General features: G+C 45.6%; 1 protein-coding gene across 1 annotated transcript; it reads left to right on the top strand.

Annotated features, from left to right (window-relative positions):
* The first annotated feature begins 1,237 nt into the window (after positions 1 to 1,237).
* ODF1 (outer dense fiber of sperm tails 1) lies at positions 1,238 to 14,084 on the top strand. Its single transcript, XM_049773929.1, has 3 exons — positions 1,238 to 1,557; positions 13,586 to 13,894; positions 13,958 to 14,084. The coding sequence occupies exons 1-3, from the start codon at positions 1,238 to 1,240 to the stop codon at positions 14,082 to 14,084; spliced, it is 756 nt and encodes a 251-aa protein (XP_049629886.1).
* The last annotated feature ends 11,159 nt before the right edge of the window (positions 14,085 to 25,243 follow it).

Raw genomic sequence — 25,243 nt, 5'->3', positions numbered from 1 at the left:
TGCCAGGGGGTGGCTGACAGGACCTGCACACTTTTTAGAACAGAATTCCAGATACTGAAGAACTGAGGCACAAGACAGCCAAGATACCAATGAATGACTGAGAAATAGCAAAGAGCTTAGGCTCCTGGTCTCATATCCCACCAACCCCAGTTCAATCCCTGGTACTCCATATGATCTTCCTCAATACCAATAGGAATGATTTCTTTTTTGGGGGGGGGGTTGGGTCACACCCGGCATTGCTCAGGGGTTACTCCTGGCTGTCTGCTCAGAAATAGCTCCTGGCAGGCACGGGGGACCATATGGGACACCAGGGTTCGAACCAACCACCTTTGGTCCTGGATCGGCTGCTTGCAAGGCTAATGCCGCTCTCCGGGCCCAGGAATGATCTCTAAGCACAGAGCTAGAAGAAAGCCCTGAGTAGCACCACATGAGGTATATGTTCTCCACCCTATTAAAATTGTTTTTAATGTTTAGTTTTTGGGTCACATACAATAATGCTCAGGGTTTATGCCTGGCTATGCACTCAGGGATCACTCCTGGTGGTGCTTTGGGAGACCATAAATGGTATTGAGGATCAAATCTGGGTCATCTGTGTGTCAGACAAAAGTTTTACCTGTGGCACTATAGCTCCAGCCCCAATAATAAGTTTTGTTTTGGTTTTGTACAACACTTGTGATGCTCAGGGGTTAACTCCTAACTGGGACTCAGAGTTGGCCCCCAAAAGGTCAAGGAGAGAGAGATTGAGTCAAGAGGGTCTTGGTGAGAATATGGGAAAGTGCATTGTAGCCTACAAAGATGGAGGCCATAGCAAAGCAGTCTAACCTCCACTCCAGGATGTAAGGAAAAGGCCAAAGAGGGAGCCAGAAAGTTCCTTCCATCCCTAAACTGAAACCTAAGGGCCTGAGCTCTCAGTGCTGTGGCCAACCCTTGGGAACATACACAGTTCAATCAGGGAGAGCCTCATGAAAGCCATGGAGAAGAGTTAGGATCGTTGAGGAGGTTGGGGGGGCAGAAAAAAACATCCATGAAGCCCCACCCTGTATGTTGTTCCTATGGTAACAAAGACACTATGACATATTTCAAGAAGGATGAGGTCATAAAAGCCAAGCTTTAAAGTAAGGAAACCATGCGGGTCTCCTTTATTTTTAAAGAGAACTTCTGAGAAGAGCTTAGGACAATTTTTTCCCCTGAGTACCCATTCCAAAAGGTACTCAAAAAACAATAAGGTGTGACTGGAATGGCTGCACTGAGTTGTCTTTTGGACAGTGTTAGAAGGGACATAAAGAAGGTGGACAGAGAACTAAGGCAATTGAGATGCATCGACGAACTGAGCACCCGGTGCCTCTGTGACTTGTACATGCACCCCTATTGCTGCTGTGACTTGCACCCCTATCCCTACTGCCTCTGTTATTCGAAGAGATCGCGCACTTGTGGCCTGTGCGATTTCTACCCTTGTTGCCTGTGTGATGTCAAGCTCTACTGTCTTCGACCGTCTCTCAGAAGTTTGGAGAGGAAAGCCATCCGAGCCATTGAGGACGAAAAGAGAGAGCTTGCCAAGTAACATTTTTTATTTTTTACCATTCTTTGTCTTTTTAGACTTGGGCTATTAGTCTTCTAAGTTGGCTTTGGGGAAAGCAATGGGGGCCAGTGGGGCATGAACAAAGATGAACAGGGCTTCAGGAAGGAGTCTGGTAGTTTAGACAAGATTTAAGAAGAGTGGATAAGTCCATGATGGGAATAATAAGACTCCCTAAAGACAACGTAATGATGTTGGTGGGCAAGGTGGTGGCTAGCTGACAGCCGAAGTTGCCAGCCTGATAGATATGGTGGCTTTAATGAGGGAGGAAGAAATAGGGGCTGTCGTTAAAAAGCTATTGGAAGCAGCCAACGAAACATTTTTTCTGGTTATGAGTAAAGTGATTCGAGTATATTTGGACTAACAGTAATGACTGAAGCAGAAGTAATAATAATTGATCAAATCCTTAATGTTTGCCAGAGGCTTTCAGAACAGGGAAGGAAATTGAACAATAGAGACATTTCGTCGGGTTTGCAGGGAAATCTTTCTCCTATTCCCCAACTCCACAGAAAGACTAAAACCTCATCTGGAGTTGGCCAGATGCTGGCTTTCCTCTCCAATTTGAGTAATTGTTGTGTTGATCAGCGACTTAGGTCAGGGCCAGCTTTCACCATGGAGCTGAATATGATCAAACTGAATTGAGTCATTTTAAGTGCCATCTAAAATTTTTATAATGCTTTTGTAAGAAAAAGTTCCTTTCCTATCTACTTAACACCCTATAGTTGGTGTGTCTCCTGATTATAATATAGATGATTATGTATCATAAAATTATATACATTATATGCAATCATAATTATAAATGCATAATTATAAATATAATAAATTAAGCATTAATTATACATATTAGATGTAATCATAGAAATAATTGTGTCTATATTGATGAATATATTATTTTATATTATTCTATTTAGAATATTTAATGAATCAAATAAAATAATTTGTGATACATCACACATTGGAATAGATGCATATGAATGTAAAAAGATTGAAGATGCATTTCATATGCTGATGGTGTAAGCAAATGCAGAAATAGAAAACTAATATGTTAGCTATCATTTTTTGATTAGTTTTGTTTAGGGACGATGCTTGGGTTATATCAATTGTGCTCAGTGCTTGCTTCTGGCTCTGCTCAGTGATCATTCCTGATGGGACTTAGGGGACTGTATGCTGTACCGGGGACCAAACCTAGCTAAAATGTGCTAGGCAAGCATCCTACCTGCTGTACTGTCTCTCCAGCTCATTAACTATTTTTTTAAATCTTTTTAAACTTAAAAAATATTATATATATATTTAATACTATATAATTTTAAGGTCTCCATTTGAAACACTTAAATCTTGGATTATTGCCATTTTAGTGATATTTCACAATAATCATGTTACCCAGCTATCATTCCTATACAGTAGAGGCTAGAATCATTCATTTCTTTTTCTTTTTTTTGGGGGGGGGCCACACCCGTTAGATGCTCAGGGGTTACTCCTGGCTACGCGCTCAGAAATTGCCCCTGGCTTGGGGGGACCATATGGGACACCGGGGGATCGAACCGTGGTCCTTTCCTTGGCTAGCGCTTGTAAGGCAGACACCTTACCTCTAGCGCCACCTCGCCGGCCCCAGAATCATTCATTTCTAGTCTCAGCACATTTGAAAATCACAAGACAACACGATGGTCTTGGGTCCCTAGATTGTGTGTGTATATATATATATATATATGTATATATATATATATATATATGTACATGTCTATATACAAATCTATTTGATTTCTGGGACTTGCTAATTTCCCATTATTCCTGTTCGACCCTCAAACCTCATTTGTCTTTTCTCAGTGTAACTACAAGATAAATAAATAGGAAGAGGGATAATGGAAAAGGCCAATGGATAGACACAGAGACAGACAGAGATCCCTGACAACCATGAATGATGTTTGAATGGAAAAGGCAACAGAGGCACTTGATTGTCTAGGTCATCAGTCACCAGGCTGGGAGTGGACCACCCTCCATTATCTGTGCTAGGATCCTCAACTATAGCCCTTCCACTTACTTCTGAAACAGTTATTTTGGCTTTAAATTTAGGGGCTATACCCAGCGGTACTCAGGGATTATTCCTGGCTCTGAACTCAGGAATCACAACTTACAAGCTTGAGATTATATACAAAGCCAGGGATCAAACTCGGGTCAGCCACATACAAGGCAAAGACCCTATCCACTGTACTCTATCTCCAAACCCAACCATTGTTATTGTTACTCCTTAATCATCATAACACACACAGAAATTATGCATACTATTTTGGGGTTCTTCTCTCTCTTTTTTAGAATATTTGGTCTGAATGAAGGGGACAGTAGAGCCATTTTTAACTGGAGTGGATGGTTGACAAGGACGGAAGGGAGAAAGACTGGGAGCAAGTGTGACAGAGCCTTCAAATGCAAAGTGTGTCCACTCCCTGAGGTTCAGTTGTGTCCTGGCCCTCTCATTCTGCCCTGTTTCCTGGTGCTCTGAGTGGTTTGACCATTTGATCATCTGAATGCTCTGCTTCCTCTGCAGACCTGATTTCTCTATGGATAGTATCCTATTTCCACATTTATTCTGTCGTTCTACATGAAGAAATGCATTTTGCTTTTTTTTTTTTTTTTTTTTTTTTTTTTGGTTTTTTTTTTGGGCCACACCCGGCGATGCTCAGGGGTTACTCCTGGCTGTCTGCTCAGAAATAGCTCCTGGCAGGCACGGGGGACCATATGGGACACCGGGATTCGAACCAACCACCTTTGGTCCTGGATCGGCTGCTTGCAAGGCAAACGCCGCTGTGCTATCTCTCCGGGCCCGCTTTTTTTTTTTTTTTTTTAATAATTATTGCCTCAGCAGTGCAGAGAAGAAGGTGTTTGCTCTTTTTTTCTCTCTCTCTGCACCTACAGCACTCTGCAGAGCCAGTGATAGGCTGGACATACATTCCCAGATCCCAGCCCTCCAAGTTCATTTTAGAAACCATCTTAGGTTCAGCCTTGCTAACTCCTCCCAGCCACCTGTTCCTCTCTGAACCCCCTCTTCTGGTTGACAGCTTGACATTTTACCAGCCAGAAGGGCAAACTCTTTTCCATTCTCTTTTCCTGAATATGGATGAAAATGCTTAAACCTTGATCTAGCCCCGGTCCCAGAGGACTAGCACAGCTAATATTTCTTCCCTTCAGTGAAATGTCATTTTATTTATTTTTATTTTAGTCAACACTCAAAACATGACTAAATAGATTTGGATATGGCATGTTAATTCTTTTTTTTCTTTGAAATGATCTTTAGGGGTGAGACTTTCTGGCTTGCTCGAGGCTTCCCAAGGTTAGAAATCAACTTTATGTCACCTGTTATTCCTATATAAGCTGTATCCTTCCATTCATATGCATCATCCAGCACCTTCTCAGCCAAAGGGAGCAGAAGAATCTCTGTTGAGTTGTTACCATGGTTTCAGGAGAACTTTATTTGTAGCCTCCATTTGCTGGCCCACTAGGTTCTTTGAACAATGGCAGGAGGGGCTAGAGGGCATTTACCTTGCTTGTGACTAACCCAGGTTCAATTCCCAGCATCCCATATGGTTCTCTACCAACCACCACCAGGGGTAATTTCTGAGTGCAGAGTCAGAAGTAAACCCTGAAAATCACCCAAAATACTAAACAGAAACAATGGCAGGAAGGCCTTGCTGACAATTTGCCTGCCTAAGTTTCTTGAATGTTCTTGACAGTTTGCCATTTGACGTGTGTCCGTGAGAGTGTGCATAACTACATGTGTGCCTGAGTGTTGTTTTATGTGCAGCTTATGTGCAGTTTTACATCCAGTTTTAGAGTGGACATAAAAGGGTGGATCTACTGGCATTGTCTACTGAGCTGCACTTCTAAGGTCCCCTTGATAGTATCTTCTGGAGCAGACACTTACACTTTAACTTTGATTTTTCTCTCTTCCTCAAATTACTCTGTCAACCTCTATCACTAACAGGATCCCTGAATCTTCCTCCCCCTTTGTCTGCACTGTAGGGACCTCAGGTAACTGACTTGGGTTTTCTGGGTCTGAATCCACACCGCTGATCTAACAGATGTGAGTGTGCCATTCACACCACCCCATCCAGTCTGAGCAGGGCTTCCAGGAAAGAGGCAGAAACACTGCTATCAGTGATTTTAAAGCAGAGGGGTCTTGTGCCTTTAAATTACTTTTTATTCTGAAGCCAGAGTGATAGCATAGAGCACGTAGGACATTTGCTTTGCATGCAGAAGACCCAGGTTCAATCCCCAGCATCCCATATGGTCCCCTAAGCCTGCCAGGAGTGATTTCTAAGCACAGAGCCAGGAGTAACCTCTGAGCACCACCAAGTGTGGCCCAAAATCCAACCCCTCCCCAAAAATAAAACACCAAAACCAAGTTGGTTTTTTTTTTCAAAATTGAATTTATAATTGGTATCTTTCTATATTGTTTGAACATAAAATAAAACTCTAAAGTTAAACAAAAGGGAGGCCAGAGTGATAGCACAGTGCCTTGCCTTGTCTGCAGCTGACCCGGGACCAACCTGGGTTCGATAGATCCCCAGCATTACATATGATGCTCCCGAGTCTTCGAGGACCAACTTCTCAGCGTAGAGCCAGGAGTAATCCATGAGGGCCCCCCCAAAAAAGTTAAAAAAAAAAGAGAAATGGGGCTGGAGCAGTAGCACAGCAGTAGGGTGTTTGCCTTGCACACAGCTGACCGAGGAGGATGAACCTGGGTTTGATCCCTGGTATCCTATACGGTCCCTGAGCCAGGAGCAATTTCTGAGCACATAGCCAGGAGTAATCCCTGAGTGTCACAGGGTGTGGCCCCTAAACCAAAAACTAAAAAAAAAAGGGAAAAAAAAACAAACATGTCAAGTCAGACTCTTCCCCATTTCTGCCTCTGAGGTTGATTATCAGATAAGCTCCTCTGCTTTGGGGCCTCTGACCCCTAAGCCTTATAAATAGATTTGTAGCTGGGGGCATAGGGATCAAAGAGGCTCATACACTGCACCCCAAATTGGTACCCAAAAACACCCTGAGGCTGCTTCTCATCCAAGTTTCTGTGAGTGGCTGCAACTCAAGGAGAAATGTTCTTGTATTATCCCTACTCAGGAGGGGAATCATCATCTTAAAATTTCTCCCCCTCCTTGTCAACATTTTTTTATGGGCTCTCCCTCAACCCACCAAGGCTGCTGAATGCTGGCTCTCACTGTAAGATTCCTCACTGCTGGGACCGGAAAGATAGCATGGTGGTAAGGCGTTTGCCTCGCTTGCAGAAGGTCGGTGGTTTGAAACCCAGCATCCCATATGGTCCCCCAAGCCTGCTGGGGGCGAATTCTGAGTGTAGAGCCAGGAGTAACCCCTGAGTGCTGCCGGGTGTGATCCAAAAACCAAAACAAAACAACAACAAAAAATTCCTCACTGCTGGGTTCTAGGTGGCCTATCCAGATCCACACACATCAGGGAAAATGTTTTTCTTATTCTTCCTCCCACCTGGATGCCTGAACATACAAAGCAGGAAGCACAAATTTGGGAGGTGAGAGTGACTTCTCCCTCTGAGAAGATATCTCCCCAGATGCCCTCTGTGTCTCTGTAGATGAAATGACTTGGACCCCTATGGGAAGGAACCCTCTCCTCATCACAATGTCTTCATCCCCTTAGTCATGTCCACTTAACCAGACACTCATCAAGCTAGATCTTAAGTTAGGGTATACTAGACTTTGAGCACTGGGGATCTCGAATGGGATGAAAAGAATCCCGATAAGGATCCTGTAGTACAGTGAAATGCTCTACTGAGCTCCTTGTGCTCCTTTTTTTTTTGTTTTGTTTTTGTTTTTGTTTTTGGGTCACACCCAGCAGCGCTCAGGGATTACTCCTGGCTCTACGCTCAGAAATCACTCCTGGCAGGCTCGGGGGACCATATGGGATGCCGGGATTTGAACCACCGTCCTTCTGTGTGAAAAGCAAACACCTTACCTCTATGCTATCTCTCCGACCCATTAAATGAACTTATAACAGTTCCTCGACCATGAAGATGATAAAAACAAGCAGGGCTGGATGCCCTAATCACTGGGAGCTTTGAAGCATCTAGGTAGGTAAGACACTTGACTTGCATGTAACAAGCAGGCTCCAGTTCAATCCCAGTGTCTGGAATCCATGTCTGCCCACCTAAAGCAGTCCTCTGGCTTTATTGCCTTTGTTAGAAATGTACATTCTCAGTTCCTCTCTGGTCCCACTGTATGAGAAACAGTACTGTCCTGTTATGGGTGTTTTAAGGAGCCCAGCAGGGACTTAGTCAGTGGCCGCCCCTTCTCCTGCTTTTCCATAATCCTTCCAGTCACAGACAAGACAAGATGGAACCAGACAGAGGGAGAGAGCAGAAGACAAATGGGAAGAATATGTGATGAGGAGGCCTCACCATCAGAGTCTTTGAAATGTTCTGGAAGGCAGAGCCAGGCGAGGAAGCCCTGCCTTCCTTTGCTTCCAGGCTGCAATGGCACAGTTGCCATATGCCCCCATGACGATGGCCAAACTGCACCTGAATAATGTCTTTGGGAAGGTAGCGGGTTCTATCCATCACTGTGGGCAGTGCGTCAGGGTCAAGGGCAAACCCAGTTTTAGTAAGACCAGAAGTGGGTAAGGCCTGACATGCAGGGGAGACTGGTTTGAGCATCAGCACCATAAAAGGTTCCTGATGCACTGCTAGCAGTGATCCCTGAGCACAGAGCCCCGTTGCCTGTGGCTAAGGATCCGCTAACCAGGACAGAGACCATCTCCCTTCACTTAGCCCTACAGAACCTCAGCAAATACCTGCCTGGGTTTCTCCAAGGCAGGAGTCAAGTTACTTGTTGAGTTTAAGGCACCAACAGAGGCTCTGCACTTTCGTCTACTACATTCATGCATACACGATGACCACCTAGAGCAGAAAGAAGCAGAAACCAACTGGAGCAGGCAGACACTTTGTAGGCAATTTCCTGAAGCCTATGAGACAGCCTTGGGCCAGGGGCTGGGGAGTCTGTGAGAGAAAAGGATGAACTCTAAGTGAAAGAGCACAGAAGCTGCAATTTAGGGTGCTAAACGGGGGATATACAGCTGCAAACCACTTCAAGCTTCAAGCTTTGCCCTCCACCTCCGCACTCCATGGCCTCCTCCTTTCACTAAGCTCAATTCTATATCAGAGCCACACCCGAGGCTGTTCATCCCCCTAGAAGGAGGAGCTTGGATTCTCAGCCTACCCACACCCCTGAATGGCCTTGATAACAGAAAGAGCTGCCCAATTTTGCTCCCTGATTGGCTGACTTTTAATGCTTTGAGCCAGACAAGGACCAATGCGCCTTTGGGATCTGAGCTGGTTATCTGCATTTCCAGGGATAGAAAAGGGACATTTCCTTTTTCTCAGGCTAATTTGGAGCCAAGTACAGGGCTAGCAAGATTCTACAGTGATGAGGGCATTTGCCTTGCAAGCAACTTAGCCAGGTTCCCTAGTATCCCATATAGTCCCCTGAGCCTACCAGGAGTAATTCCTGAGTACAGAGCTGGGTGTAAGCCCTGAGCACTGCAGGATGTGAGTTCAACCCCCCAAACTAAGACGGTCCAATCATCTTTCTTTTCTCCCTAGTCTGATCTATGAGGGAGCCCTGACATATCCAGGGCATGAAGGGTGTCCATGACCCAGGCCACTCCCGGGTCTCTGGGGCCCAGAGTGAAAATGAAACTAAGAGGGCTGTCGTTATCTCTGCACTTGGCACAAGATGTTTCTATGAGCCATGGCATCTTCACAGCTCCTCTGTAAGCAGCACCAAACCTGCTGGTGTGTTTTCCCACTGTAATGGCACGTGCTGATGTAAATCAGTTTTGTGAGGGTTATGAGTTCAGAACTAGCAGGCAGTGCTGTTTCATGCTTCATAAGAACACAGGTACATGCCTCATAAGAATACAGGTACGGGCCCGGAGAGATAGCACAGCGGCGTTTGCCTTGCAAGCAGCCGATCCAGGACCAAAGGTGGTTGGTTCGAATCCCGGTGTCCCATATGGTCCCCCGTGCCTGCCAGGAGCTATTTCTGAGCAGACAGCCAGGAGTAACCCCTGAGCACCGCCGGGTGTGGCCCAAAATCCAAAAAAAAAAAAAAAAAAAAAGAATACAGGTACATAGAGCAATACCCCTCACACACAGAGGGAACTCTGCAGCCAGCATTTTCGAGGGGAGAATTAGTATTTTAAAAAAAAGTTCCTGTCTTTTAGCCTTCTGGCTTAAACGTGTTTTCCCAGATTCCTACAGTGAACTTGTATGTCTCATTGTAACAAAAAAGAAACGTGGAAACAGCCTTTAGCACAAAAAGAATTTCAAAAATACTGCCAATCACCCCATGCAAGACTCTTCAAGGGGGAAGAGGTTCTAGAAATCATACACTTCAAATCCTCCTTTTAGAGGCTGAAATGTGAGAATACTTGGCAGGCATGTCTCAAAATACTTTTTTTTTTTTTTTTTTACTATTAAGAGATTGGAATCTTTTTTTGGGAGAGCAGGGGGACCACACCTGGTGACGCTCAGGGGTTACTCCTGCTATGTGCTCAGAAATCGCTCCTAGCTTGGGGGACCGTATGGGACACGGGATCGAACCAGGTCCGTCCTAAATCAGCGTGTGCAAGTCAAATGCCCTACCACTGTGCTACTGCTCTGGCAGTAGCCAGAAAATATTTTAGACACTATGTTTCCAAAAAAAAAATTTTTTTTTTTTTGCAATACAAGCATTACTTTGTTTTGGAGGACAGAGAGATGCCAGGGAGAGGGAGGAATAAAAAATGAGTGTATTTTGTTTTTTTGAGACTTGAACAGTGCCTCACATATGCAGGGCATGTGCTCCTTTGCTGACTTACCTCCCAGCCCAAATTACATCTTGATAAAGCATGCAGTGTTTAAGGGGCTTAAAAATAATGTTTCTGAGCATTAGGTTATTATGGAGAAGATTAATTAGAAGAAAATAGATCAAAAGGAAGAACCCTGGGGAGGGTCTAGAGCTTGCAGGATAATTCTAAAGATTAAAAGAAATAATGTTGGTTATACATGGATGGACATGGAAAGTATCATGCTGAGAAAATGAGTCAGATGGAGAGGGACAGACATAGAATGATTGCACTAATTTGTGGGGCATAAAAAAACAAACCATGGTATGAGAATAATACCCAAAGACAAAGACAATAGAAATGAATGAGGGGATGCAGTTAGGGTAGAGAAGGGGCAACCTTGGTAGTGATAGTTGGAAATGATCATTTTGGATGAGAATTGAGTGCTGAAAGGGGGGGAAGTTATAGGCATGGTACCCCTTCAGGAATAGTATTGCAAGCCACAGTGCCTAAGGAAAAAGTGGAAAGAGAAACAGACAGGCAAAGACAGAAAGAGAGAATCGTCTACCATAGAGGTGGGCTGCAGGGGAGGGAAACTGGGAACATTGGTGGTGGGAAATGCACGCTAGTGAAGGGATGGTGTTCGAACATTGTATATTCAAAGTGACTCAACCATCAACAACTTTTATAACTCTGCATCTAAAAAAAAATATTTTTTTAAAGAAAATGGTTAAGGCATTGGACTTCCATACAACCCAATTCGACTCAATCCCTGGCACTGCACAGGATGCCTTGAGTGATGCCAGGAGTGACTCCTGAGCACAGAGTCATAAGTCTGGGTATGACCTTAAAACATAATAATAACAATAACAACAACAATAATAATATGCTTTCGGTACATTCCGGGACACAATTTAAAAAGAGATAAAAAGAAAAATCCCTAATATCCCAACCCCCATTTCAGCTCACTGACACATTTCTTTCATGAATGTAAGTCTCCCACTAGTTCTTTGAAAACAGCTACAATTGTGCTAACCTAAGGCACAAATCAAGTGACTCAACCCCGCAGAACCACGATTGCAGTCCTTGTCATTAGTTGCTGCTTTGAAAGATCCACACAGCAGGCCTGACACCCCATGCACGAGTCAGGGCCCTGGATACCCCCGTGTACTGCTCCAGGGCCACAAGGGTACTTAGCCACCAGCTGGGGGTAAGACATAGGGGAATGCAGAAGTGACAAGCAGTTGTTTGTTGCTGTTACCCAATGTCCTGGTATAAATATTCACACTAGGGCTTATTGCAAACTGTGGACACTGTGCCTCTGGTGCCACTTTCAACCAGAAGGATCAGATGCCCCTTCAGTCTGCAGAATCTAAACAGCCTGGCAGCAGCAGGATATAGGCCCCTGTGGGTCATGCCAGGCAGGTGGTCTTGGGCCCTGTGCTATGTGGATAGAACTTACAGTTGGGAAATGTGTGATGGGATTGTGGCTGGCATCGCCAGCAGAGTTCCAAAACAGCCAGCTGCACAATGCAAACTGGGGCCAGAGTGCCAACACTGGGGTGAAGTCACTCACCTTGTAGTAACTGACCCTAGTTCTCTCCTCAGCACTTCAAGGTCCCCTGAGCATCACTGGGTACAATTCAAGAACCATTGGGCAGCCCAGCAGGGCCCTGAGCACCACCTACACCTAGAAGACCCTGGCACTGCAGGAACTAGGCAGTGCCACCCCTTCCAGACTGCACTGAATTGCTGGTTCAGTGGATACACGATCACTGGCAGGGCCTTAGGCCTTGTGAGCACCACTTGGGAGTGTCCAGGATGTGCATTTCACATTAGTTGGAAGTTCACATAATTAGTTGGAACGCCCCATTTGTGAGAAGCTCTATGACTTTAATAGGAGTAATAACTATGATATTTATTATAATTAAGCAGGAGATAATAAAAAAAATTGGGGGCCGGAGAGATAGCATGGAGGTAAAGGGCATTTGCCTTGCATGCAGAAGGACGGTGGTTTGAATCTCGGCATCCCATATGGTCCCCTGAGCCTGCCAGGAGCGGTTTCTGAGCATAGAGCCAGGAGTAACCCCTGAGCACTGCTGGGTATGACTCAAAAATCAAAAACCAAAAAAAAAAAAAAAAAAAAGTACTAATGTATTCAGCACAGATTTGAGTAAACCTCATCATTTCATCTCATCCTCCAATAGCTCCATGAAGGGATAAGTTCTATTCTCAGGGGCTAGAACAAAAGTACACAGTGTAGGGCACTTTCCTTGCATGTGATAAACCCAGGTTTGATCCCCAGCATCCCATGTGGTCCCCCAGAGCTTTGCCAGAAACGATCCTTGAGTACAGACAGGGCCAGGAGTTTTAAGCCCTAAACACAACTTGGTGTAGCCCCCAAACAAAAAAAGAACATCCTCTTTTCACTATTTTACAGATGAGAAAACTGAGGCACAGGACCTGTCCTTTGCCATATAGCCAGTAGGAGGAGGAGATGAGATCTAAAAAATCAGAGATCCTGCAAGCCCCCCTACACCACACACACACACACACACACACACACACACACACACACACACACACAGCCCTACCTGTTGTCCTGTTGCTCCAGCCCCGACACACCTCTGCTATTAACAGTTTTACCTGCAGGAGAGATGTTACACCAAGGACCCCTATTTCTTTTTCCCTAACTTCATACATTTAAGCAATTCTTGGCCTTTCACAAGGACAAGCTTTGCCTTTTGTTCCTTAAAATAGAGCTGTGAGGGGTTGGAAAGATAGTACCGCAAGTAGGGGCGATTGCCTCGCACTCAGCCTCTATATGAATCTGATCCCCAGTATGCATCCAGGTGGCTGTCGGGGCCCTCCAGGAGTGATCCCTCAGCCTAGAGGCAGGGATCACCTGATGTGAGCCTGAGCATCACCTGATGTGAACCCCCCCCCCAAAAAAAATAAAATACCACTAAAACTTCAAAATATGGGGGGAGGAGAGGTTTGAGATAGCACATTGCCTTGCACATGGCCAACTTGGATTCAATCCCCAGTCTCATGTCTGAATCCTGAGCGCAGAGCCAGGAGTCAACCCTGAGCCAGATGTGGCCTCCAGCTGTGCTGTGCTCTGAACTGCTTCTCTCCCCCACCCCATCCCTTTACCCCCCACAGACTGAGAAGAACCACGAACCGGATCCTGGCCTCCTCCTGCTGTAGCAGTAACATTTTAGGGTCGGTGAACGTGTGCGGCTTCGAGCCCGACCAAGTCAAGGTGCGCGTCAAGGACGGCAAGGTGTGCGTGTCGGCCGAGCGGGAGAACAGGTACGACTGCCTGGGCTCCAAGAAGTACAGCTACATGAACATCTGCAAGGAGTTCAGCCTGCCGCCCTGCGTGGACGAGAAGGACGTCACCTACTCGTACGGGGTGGGCAGCTGCGTCAAGATCGAGTCTCCCTGCTACCCCTGCACCTCGCCCTGCTCGCCCTGCGCCCCGTGTGCGCCCTGCGCCCCGTGCCCACCCTGCAGCCCCTGCCCGCCCTGTAGCCCCTGCAGCCCCTGCGGGCCCTGTGGCCCCTGCGGTCCCTGCGGGCCCTGCAGCCCTCTGTGCGACCCCTGTAGCCCCTGCTATCCCTGCGGCAGCCGATTCTCTTGCCGAAAGATGGTCTTGTAAGGCCTAAGGCGCCGCCGGGGCTTGGTAGTACTTCACTCTGCAGCCAGGAAGCTCTCGGAGGGTTTGTCTTCCCCTGCCAAGGCCCATGTTACTCTCCAATAGATAGGCAACTGAATACACAACATGCATCCACCGTGCTGTGTCAGAGCCGTCTTTCTGCCAGCTCCAGGATGGGAACCAATGAAGGGATGGGGAAAAGGAGGTGGTTAGGTCTGCGCCCAACTGACAGCCCCGCTGTCCTCCTGCTGACCCAGCCAGGTGTGAGCACCCAGAGTCGATTTTTTCTGAGAAGTCCTCATGCAAAAATGCTTCTTCTAGGGCCCAGGCGGACAGAAGAGTGGGAAGGGTGCTTGCTTGCCTTGCACACGGCCATTGTGGGTTCGATCCTTGGCATCCCCTGTGGTCCCCTGAACACCACCAGGAGTGATTCCTGGTGGCAGAGTCAGGAGTGATCCCTGAGCACTACCAGGTATACCCCCCTCTCTCCCAAAATGCTCCCTCTAGACCTGTGCAGTGGGGAACACTGGACAGTCCCAATTAGAGAGTGGTTTCTTACGGGTGATGAGAAAGCACATGGGGCCAGGATAGGAGCATACAGCTGATGATAGAGGGGACAGAAATGAGCCAGCTCTGGTTCAGGGTCATTTGCCACCTTCTTAGGCTTTTATTTTATTTTTTAAGTATATATATTTTGGTTTTTTAGTCATACCTGGCAATGATCAAGGCTTACTCCTGGCTCTGTGCTCAGAGAGCACTCCTGGTAGATCTGGAGTAGATCATATTTGCTGCCAGGGATTAAATCTTGTCAACCACACGCAAGAAAATGCCTTAAATCTTACACTATCTCTCCTGCTTCCTTGGGATTTTTATTTCTATTCTGCTTTTCTCACTTCCTAAAACTGTCAGCCCAGCCCAGATGTCCAAGCTCAAAATTCTGGAGAGGCGGGGACAGAGAGATAGCATGGAGGTAAGGCATTTGCCTTGCATGCAGAAGGACAGTGGTTCGAATCCCGGCATCCCGTATGGTCCCCTGAGCCTGCCAGGAGCAATTTCTGAGCGAAGAACCAGGAGTAACCCCTGAGTGCTGCTTTGATCTCTGGCATCCCATATGGTCCCCTGAGCACTGCCAGGAGTGTGACCCAAAGACAAAAAAAAAAAATTTCTGGAGAGGAAAAGAGTAGTTTTGCACCCTCATGAGAGCATAAAGCACCAGAGCTGGAATGTTCACATTCACAACAGAGCCAACCATGACGGAAAGGAGATGGTTCTGGGCTCAGCCAGAGGACCAGGTGGTCTTTCACATACCCCCTTGGAGGAAAACATCCTCGCAGCGGCATGAGAACCTCCCTTACAAACCGCAGCAGCATGGGTGGAGAAAAAGTGGTCCACAGACTTAGTGAGAATGGTCATGGAACTTGACAAATACATCAGGTCTGGAAAGAGAGTGTGGCGGGTCAGGAACTTGCTTTGATCACAGCCTAGCCAGGTTTGAATCCCCCAGCACAGCACACAGCACCCAAGCACTGCCAGGAGAGACTTCTAAACACACCGTGAACACTACTGGATGTGAACCAAAACCCCAATAATACAGACATGCAGATATATAGACACAGTTACAAATGAAATATATATTTTTAATTACCAGTGGGAGAGGGGCTAGGAAAAACAGAACACTGGGTAAAGTGCCTGGTCTGCATGTAGCCTGACCAGCTGCTTTGATCTCTGGCATTTCATATGGTCCCCTGAGCACTGCCAGGAGTAATTCTTGAATGCAGTGCCAGGTGAAAGCCCTCCCAGACCATTTTCTTTGAAAACTTCAACTTCAAGGGCCAGACTTGCAATGGTCCTCAAACTATGGCCCGCGGGCCACATATTGTATTTGTATCTGTATTGTTTCTTCATTGCAAAATAAGATATATGCAGTGTGCATAAGAATTCTAAGTTTTGTTTTTACTATAGTCAGACCCTCCAATGGTCTGAGGGACAGTGAACTGGCCCCCTGTTTAAAAAGTTTGAGGACCCCTGGGCCAGAGTAATAGGAGAGGGGGGGAAGGGAGGGGAGGGAAAGGGAGGAGAGGAGAGGGGAGGGGAGAGGGAGAGGAGGAGAGAGCACACTTGCCTTGCACACATCCAACCCAGGTTCAATCCCCCACATCTGCTATGGTTCCCCAGGCAACAGGACAAGTAATCCCTGAACAGTGCCAGATTTGAAGCAAGCTTCAAATTTAAGGTACCAAATATAAGATGACATCAGATACACCGTGGTTTCCATAAAGAGAAGTACCAGCACTTTACTCTTAGGCAGGAGACAGAAAATTGACCATTTATACTCTGGAGAGGTGGCCACTAGGTCCACGGGTCTAAGCAGACATTTGTCCATGTGCAAATTGACAGAATCTTCCCTGAACACATGAATCCATGTGTCCAGCATCCCTGCTCGTAAATAGTCTTTCTAAGTTATAAATGTTTATAAAAGGTAACTGGAAAAAATATCCTCACTCGCATAGCCCATAAAAGGTGGGAGTTTCTGTCTTGAAGGTGTCTTGAATACATTTCCCACACTCCTGCCAATGGGTCATTCCTATAGGCATCCCTGTTGCCTACCCTTAATACGTTGTCAGGCAATTCCGCTGTCCACCCAGTAATGGCCAGACTTCATCACTATAAATGCCCAAGTACTGTGCTCTACAGCAGGGAAAGAGAGAACAAAACCAGCTTACATGGGGCAGAGAGAGATAGCACATCAGGTTGGCTGTTTGCCTTGAACGTGGCTGCCCAGGGTTGGATCCTCAACATCCCATTTGGTCCCCAAGCCTGCCAGAAACGACTTCTGAGTTTAGAGCCAGGAAAACCCTGAGCACGCTGGGTATGGCCCAAAAGCATAAAATAAAAACAACAAAAAATTTCTTAAGTCAAATGCCTCTTTTAATTCCAAGAGAAAGGGGTCCAGTGGAGAGCTCGGGGGAGGAGGAAGTTGGGGAGAAGAGAAATGACCAGGTGAGAGAGTTTGGTGGGAGTTCAAGGCAGACCTGCAGGATGCATTGCTGACATCATTGCTAGAACAGAGGATTGAAGAAGCAAAAGTCAGTCCTCGGCTCTGAGCCTGGCCTCTGCTTGCCTGCCTCTGCTCAAAAGCATCAACAGACTTAGCAGAAAGAGCAGTGGTTCTGTTTTATTAGTTTGTTTTTTTTTAGCATTAGATCTGAGTTAAATCATAGGAGCTCAGCTTCTCAGAGTGAAGGTCAATATCACAATACAGTTGTAAGACATTTCTCAGTATGCCATTAAGCACTCAGTTGTGTGATGTGGCAGCTAAGTGACTAGGGTATGTGAGGTGATGCGTTCCGGAGAAGGTAGCAAAGGATGGGTTGGGAAGATCTTAAAGGCCCAGAGCAGGCCCACCGGGTTCTTGAGACTATGGAAAAAGCTAATATGAGAGAGGGAGACATTTCCTTTTTTCACGATAGAACAAGCTCCTTCCTGGACTTCAATGCATGTGCAGATCAAGAGTCCAATCTAACACCTCACTACTTTCTACCTGTGGGCAACAGAGGTAAGGGGTCACTTGAATGGACAAAAGCCAGAGATTGAAGGGTTAGTTCTGAGCTAACTTCTCTTGCCTAGCATGATGTAATAAACATACTACTACCTCAATACATGTAGAATTAAAGTTGGATATGAAGGTAATTAAATTTCTTTGTGAAGGGCTAGAAAGATAGACAGTACAACAGGCAAGGCACCTGTTAGGTATACAATTGACCCCGGTTCAATCCCTGCTATCCAAAATGGTTTCCTAGCTCCCTAGGGGGGATTCCTGAGTGCAAAGCTAGGAGTAACTCCTGAGCCCTAAAACTAAATAATGGTGCTGCCCAAAAGCCAAAAATTTCAAGAATAAGATATAGGGCCGGAAAGATAGTATGGAGGTAGGCCGTTTGCCTTGCATGCAGGACGACGGTGGTTCGAATCCCGGCATCCCATATGGTCCCCCGAGCCTGCAGGATTTCTGAGCATAAAGCCAGGAGTAAACACTGAGCACTTCTGGGTGTAACCCAAAAACCAAAATAAATAAATAAAATATAAACTTTTTAGTGAGAACAAAATATATTGTAGAATCAAGGAATAATTTAATAGTCTCATAATTAACATTCTTGGCATCATTCTATTTCATAGCAAACTATCATCCATGGAGATGTTCTTAGGTATGACCTGGAGGAAAATCCACCTCCTTTGGATGCCATTGTAAACTAATTGAATGACTTGTTCATGCTCTCAATACTAATGGAATATGGTTCCATTTTAAGTGCTTTCAACTTCTTTTTCCTACACACATTCTTCAGTTTCTGTATGTCTGCTTGTCCTTTTTTCTCTCCCATAAGAACTCTTGAGTATCAAGATTGAAAAGGTTTGGACTCCCTGTCTTAACCTGTTTAGCTGAAGACATGGTACTAAATGTTAATGTAAGGTGGATAATGAAACCAGAAGATTGAAGCTTGGTTAGAAGAGTCAGGAGGAAGGAACGTATTTCTAGTGATCTGATGGATTCAAGCAAAGTTCATGGGATTTTTGACATGTATCTTGGAATTCTTAACACATATGAATGAGTCCCAGCATTTTTGTCATGAGTTAAAGATGAGGTAAAACACTACTCTCAGGGGCAAGACTTTTGATGCTGACCCAGATATTATTCCTTTCAGCCTGAAGAAGTGCCATGTCAATTCCTATCTCTAAAGACAGAAAACCAAACCAAAATCCACTCTAACATTCTTGCTCTTTTTTTTTCTTTTTTTTTTTTTTTTTTGTTTTTTTTTTGGGCCACACCTGGCAGCCCTTAGGGGTTATTCCTGGCTCTGCTCTCAGAAATAATCGATCCTGGCAGGCACAGGAGAACCATATGGGATGCCAGGGATCGAACCCAGGTCTGTTCTGGATCAGCCACGAGCAAGGCAACTGCCTTACCACTGTGCTATTACTCTGGTCCCTCTTGCTCTTTTTGGGTGGCTAACATTTTCCAGTCAGACAAAAGACATCTCTAACTCCTCTAAGCCCAATGCTTGGTAAACAAATTAGTCAACTTGGTGAATGCTATGCATTAAAGGTTTATAATTTGACTTTATTTATTTTGGGGGCACACCTGTGATGCTCAGGGGTTACTCCTGGCTATGTACTCAGAAATCACTCCTGGGGCCCGGAGAGATAGCCTGAACCCTCAGACCCGCCAGGCCTAATGGGCTGCAGGCCCTGGGTCTAGCTGAGAAAGGCCTCACCATCCATCCAATTCATCCATCACTAGGACTATACAATTCATAATTAATATAATATGCCAGGAGTGATTTTTGAACGCAGAGCTAGGAGTAACCCCTGACCATGGCTGGGTGTGGCCCAACCCTCCCTCCCCCCCCCAAAATATAACAAAATCAAAGACCAAAAACAAACAAAAAAAGGCAAACAAAAAACCCAAAATAGAAGAGAGTTGTTGTGGCTTTAATGTGCTTAAGGGAGGGAGAGAGGAAGAGAGAGAAAGAGAGAGAGAGGGGAGAGAGAGAGGAGAGAGAGAGAGAGAAAGAGGAGAGAGAGGAGAGATGAGAGAGAGAGGAAAGAGAGGAGAGAGAGAGATGAGAGAGAGAGGAAAGAGAGGAGAGAGAGAGAGAGAGAGAGAGAGAGAGAGAGAGAGAGAGAGAGAGAGAGAGAGAGAGAGAGAGAGAGAGAGAAATCCCCAGTACCTCAACACCATATGTTGGTGAGGGTGCAGACCATTTCTGGAGTCTACTTGAATTCTAGGGATTCCTGGAGTAGCACGGGGGGAGACTGGGAATCAACTCTCTTTCTCTCTTGATAAAGAGGCCAAATTAAATAAAGAAAATAGAGAAGCAACCCTGAATGCTATGATGGTAAGGATATACATCCAGGCATCCGTCTGCTCCCTTTAATTCTGTGTCAGATCTCCCAAAAGGAAGCTGATTTTAGTCAACGAGATCCAGTTTGAACCTGAATCATTTTTCAAAGGCCCAGAGATGATTGTGTTGAGCCAATGGGACTCAGAGCCTAGGGACTCTGCAGCCAGCACACAGGCCTTCGAACCTTCTAAAAAGAAGGAGGCTCTGGAGAGAGTTGAGCAAGGTGAGAGGACAGCATTGTTACTCTTCCAGCACCATCTAAATTGCCTGATGCATAAGGATGTTGGCTTGTAGGGTGGGTTTTGTTTTGTTTTGCTTTATTTCTTTTTTTCTCCCCCTAGGGAGGGCAAACCTGTCAGTGATCAAGGATTATTCCCCACTTAGCACCAGGGTTGCTCCTAATGATGCTCAGGGACTCATGTTGGTGCCAGGGATTGAACTTGATCATACAGACACTGGGCCCCATCCTAGCATAACATTGCCTTATTGTTTACATCATTCCTTAATATGCCATCAACCCTTTGTTTTTAAATCCTTTTGAGTTTCTAGGGAGAGCCAGCCATGAGGGAACTCAACAGTCACTTGGGATTTTTAAGTTTAGAAGAAACAGTAGCAGGTGCCAAATTCAGGGTGGGAGGGTCAGGGAGAAATGAGTATTCAATTGCATATGAAATAAGAGTTAACACTCTTGAGGTAGGAAGATGTTCTTATACTTAGTTATTCAAAATTGTCCTTGTATATGGTATTTTTGTTTATTTGTTTGTTTAGTTTTGGGCCACACCTGGCGGCCTCAGGAATCACTCCTGGCTCTGCTCTCAGAAATCCCTGGGGATCATATGGAATGATGGAATAGAACCGGGGCTGATCCCAGGTCGGCCTCGTGCAAGACAAATGCCCTACCACTGTGCCATATCTCTGGCTGTGTAAATGGCATTTCATCTCTTACAAATAGGAAGTAACATTAACAAATATTTGCTACCTAAACAAATAGTATGATCATAAAGGAAAAACAAATGTGGTGAATGAGGAGATGTGAGCCCTGATCTCCATCTGATCTGCACCTGAGAAACAGGTGCAAGAGAATGAAAAGTCAAAGAAATGGATTGGAGCAATGTTTTCTTTAACTTTTTTTGTACAAAGACACTTTTTCATAAAAAAAAAAATCACGAGACACACCACCATTAGAAAATGTTAAAAAAAAAATTAACTCTGTGCCTATTTTGACTAGATATAAATTCTCTTGAATAGGAATCAAATAAACACAAAGAAATTATTTTATAATTACTTCATTATGAAATAATCTAATAATTGGTCTGTTTGTGAGCCGAAGCCGCATGTTATGTATAAAATTGGAATTTTTCCCAAGGCACATCAGACAATATGCACAGTGGGCCTGAAAGGGATGCTTAGGTGGACTGAACTAGGCTATTTCCCAATAGCCTATCAGAAAGGGTCCCGCCCAACAACGCCCGCCTCCACACCCTCTAGACTCTCTCATTGGCTGGCAGGACTAGGGAGGCGTGGCCTCCTTGTGAACTAGGAATGCCTTTCAAAGTTGCAGGTCTATTCCGCCCTCTGCCGGTGGTGAGAAAAAAATGCATTTTTGGGGGGGATGCCACCTTGTCAGGAAGGTATTGGAGACCCCAGGCTCTGGTCTACACTTGGAATATATTATAAGGCATTACGCATGGAGCTCTGGCACCTCTTATATGGCGAGGATGGTAATGAACTGAAACAAAACTAATTCCTTCCCTGCCCCTCAGTTTTGTGATGACAAGATTAAGGAAAGTGAGTGGTGGGGCTGGAGAGATAGCATGGAGATAAGGTATTTGCCTTTCATGCAGAAGAACAGTGGTTCGAATCCTGGCATCCCATATGGTCCCCTGTGCCTGCCAGGGGCGATTTCTGAGGTAGAGCCAGGAGGAACCCCTGAGCGCTGCCGGGTGTGACCCAAAAACCAAAAACCAAAAACCAAAACCAAAAGGAAGGTGAGTGGTGGGGCAATGAGGAGCTTGGATCTATCTGGTTTCAAGCAGTGATGGAAGCATTGAGTGTGTGACCCCGAAATATAACACCGTGAAATATTTTCAGTATCTCAACAACAAATTGAAGGGGGTTGAGCAAACAGCAGAGGCATTCTGAGGTTATTCTGACCTCTTTCTCTCCCTATACTTCTTTCGGAAACCAGGTCATAAAACCTGCTTATTTTTTAATGTTTTAAAAATATAAAACAGGGCTCTGAGTGATAGCACAGTGGTAGGACATTTGCCTTGCACGCGTTCAACCTGGGATGGGCCAAATTCAATCCCTGGCATCCCATATGTTTTCTTGAGCCTGCCAGGAGCAATTTCTGAGTGCAGTCAGAAGTAACCCCTGAGCACTGCTGAATGTGGTCCAAAATAATTAATAATAATAATAATAATAATAATAATAAGCTAGAGAGATAGAACAGGCATTAAGCATTTACTTTGCATCTGAACAACTGCTATTTGACTACCAAGTAGGGCCAGAGGTTGTTCCTGAGCACATAGCTAGGAACAGACCCTGAACATCTCTAAAAATGGCTCCAAACCACCCCCCCAATAACATTTAAAAGAAGGTCAGAGAGAGATCTCAAAAGGTCAGAGTGCGTGCTTTTCATGTGAGAGGTCCAAGATCAGTACCCAACCACTGCCCAAGCAACGAGCCAGGAATAGCCCCTGAGCCAAACCCCAAAACAAAATAAAGCAATGAAAAAAATATTTTCAAGGCAATAGTCACCCAAGGGTGACATTTATACTATTCCCTCCCTCCCTCCATGTCATCAAAGCAAGATTTCACCTAATTACAGTTTAGTTCTCTGGGGAATGCAATCTCAAACCAGTCTGTCAGGAAGTGCCCCATCAGCACTAATGAGATCATCTGCATGATAAACTCAGTTCAGGCACTGAGAAGGGAATAACCAATCTGGGGCTCGGCTTCTTGTTTCCTACCATAAGTTCCTTATTCATGCTCCCTTCTGTCTCCAAAAACAGTCTCAGCTCCCTTTTACCTGCAGAATGCTGCCTGTCTGGCACCTTTTTTTTTTTTTTTCCCACTCAAATAAACTCAAAACTTTTCATAGATCTGGATTTTTTGTTTTGTTTTGTTTTCTTGGGGTCACACCAGCAGCATTCAGGGGTTACTCCTGGCAGGCTCAGGGACTATATGGGATGCCTGGATTCTAACCACCATCCTTCTGCATGCAAGGCAAACCCCCTACCTCCATGCTATCTCTCCGACCCCAGATCTGGATTTTTTAAATGATATTTTTTTCAATGCCAGGGATCAAACCTAGGACCTCTCACTTGCAAGGCAAGTTCTCTCTGCTGAGCTTCATCTCCAGCCCAGGTGGTTTATTTTCCACAATCCTCATATGATATTAATGAGCTCTTCTGAGGCCTGAAGGAAATGTTCACCCTGATCTGATGACATGAAGAATAGGCCTTGTTCGATGTCCTCCAAGCTATTGTCTCTTGTGTGTGTGTGTGTGTGTGTGTGTGTGTGTGTGTGTGTGTGTGTGTGTGTGTGTATGGAGTGGTGGGGGGTCCTGTTTTGGCTCTTAACTGGCAAGTAATTGACTTAACATCAGACAGGTAGGAGGAGAAGAAAGCAGAAAGATCATACAGGGGTTAAGATGTTCACCTTGCACACGGATGACCTTGGTTTGGTCCTCAACATGGCACAGGGTCCTCTGAACCCCTCCAGGAATAAACTAATAAGCACACAGACCCAGGAGTAAGCCCTGAACACTACTGAATGTGGACCCCCTAAAAAGAAGAAAGACCAAGATTAAAAAAGCCAAACATGGGGGGCAAAGAGATAGCATAGCAGTAGAGTGTTGCATGTGGCCTTCCTGGGACAGACTTGGGTTTGATTCCCAACATCCCATCTGATCCAAAGCCTGCCAAGAGCAATTTCTGAGCACAGAGACAAAAGTAACCCCTGAGCACCTTCAGCTATGGCCCAAAGACTAAATAAATAAATAAATGAATGAATAAATAAATAAATAAATAAAGCCAAACATGTATGCCCTGTGTATGCATAAGAAACTAAGTACAAACTCATGGAAATCATAAGCTAGTTCCTGAAACTCCTTTAGTCCTGAATGACAGCACAGCTCCAGAGGATCCTGATATCTTGATGATGATCCTAATACTCCTGACATCCTATTTAGGGTACTACATCCTACCCTTCACATCCTTGCACCCCCTCTTAGTTCTGATCCCTGCAAAACTGGCCTCAAGCAGAATCTCTCCAGTTTGTGGTCCCAAGTGGGGTCAGGAGCCAGCCCAGGTTCCCAAACTCCAGAGAAAGCACTTGCAGCAAATGCTCCAAGTTCCTCTTTCCCTTCCTCCTTCCTTCCTTCCTTCCTTCCTTCCTTCCTTCCTTCCTTCCTTCCTTCCTTCCTTCCTTCCTTCCTTCCTTCCTTCCTTCCTTCCTTCCTTCCTTCCTTCCTTCCTTCCTTCCTTCCTTCCTTCCTTCCTTCCTTCCTTCCTTCCTTCCTTCCTTCCTTCCTTCCTTCCTTCCTTCCTTCCCTTTTCTCTCCTCTCCCCTTCTTCCCTCCCTCCCTGGAAGGCCTGAAAGGGTGTATTGATAGACTTGCTGGTCCCTCTCCCTGGTCAATTTTTGGTCAACCTGAGTTTCACGGTGTAGCCAGAGGATCTAAGAATGGGGGTGAAATGGCATTTTTCTTCCCTTACAAAAGCCATCCTAGGGCCCCATGTAGAAAGGCGGGGAGGACTAGACTGGGAACCTTTCAGACATACCCACAAAGGAGCTTGCAGCATGTCTCCTGAGTCCACTACTCACGGTGGGGCCTGAAGGACGGGGCGGGGGTGGGGAGAGGGCTGAGATCTGTATCTGGGAGCAGGAGCAGAAAGCCTGAACCCCAGCCTGGTTGCATTGACTCAACAGCTGTTGAGAGAAGCTGGGAGAGCCCAGCCAGGATGGACCTAGCGTGACAGTACAACGGGGAGGGTGCTTGCCTTGCACATGGCCAGCCAGAGTTCAATCTACGACATCCCTTTTGGTTCCCTGAGCCCTGCTAAAGTGCTCCCTGAGCACAGTCAGGAGAAATCCCTGGGCAACACCTAATGTGGAGAAAAAAAAAAAAGAATGAGGAGAAAGAGGAAGAAGAAGATGAAGTAGAAGTGGAAGAAGAGGAAGAAGGAGGAGAATGAAGAAGGAAGAAGAAAGAAGAAGGAAGAAGAAGAAGAAAGAAGAAGGAAGAAGAAAGAAGAAGGA

Source organism: Suncus etruscus, chromosome 5, assembly GCF_024139225.1.
Source record: "Suncus etruscus isolate mSunEtr1 chromosome 5, mSunEtr1.pri.cur, whole genome shotgun sequence".
NCBI classification, from domain to species: Eukaryota; Metazoa; Chordata; class Mammalia; order Eulipotyphla; family Soricidae; genus Suncus; species Suncus etruscus.
Note: the sequence above shows the minus strand (reverse complement) of the source record. Positions and strands in the feature narration are given on the sequence as shown.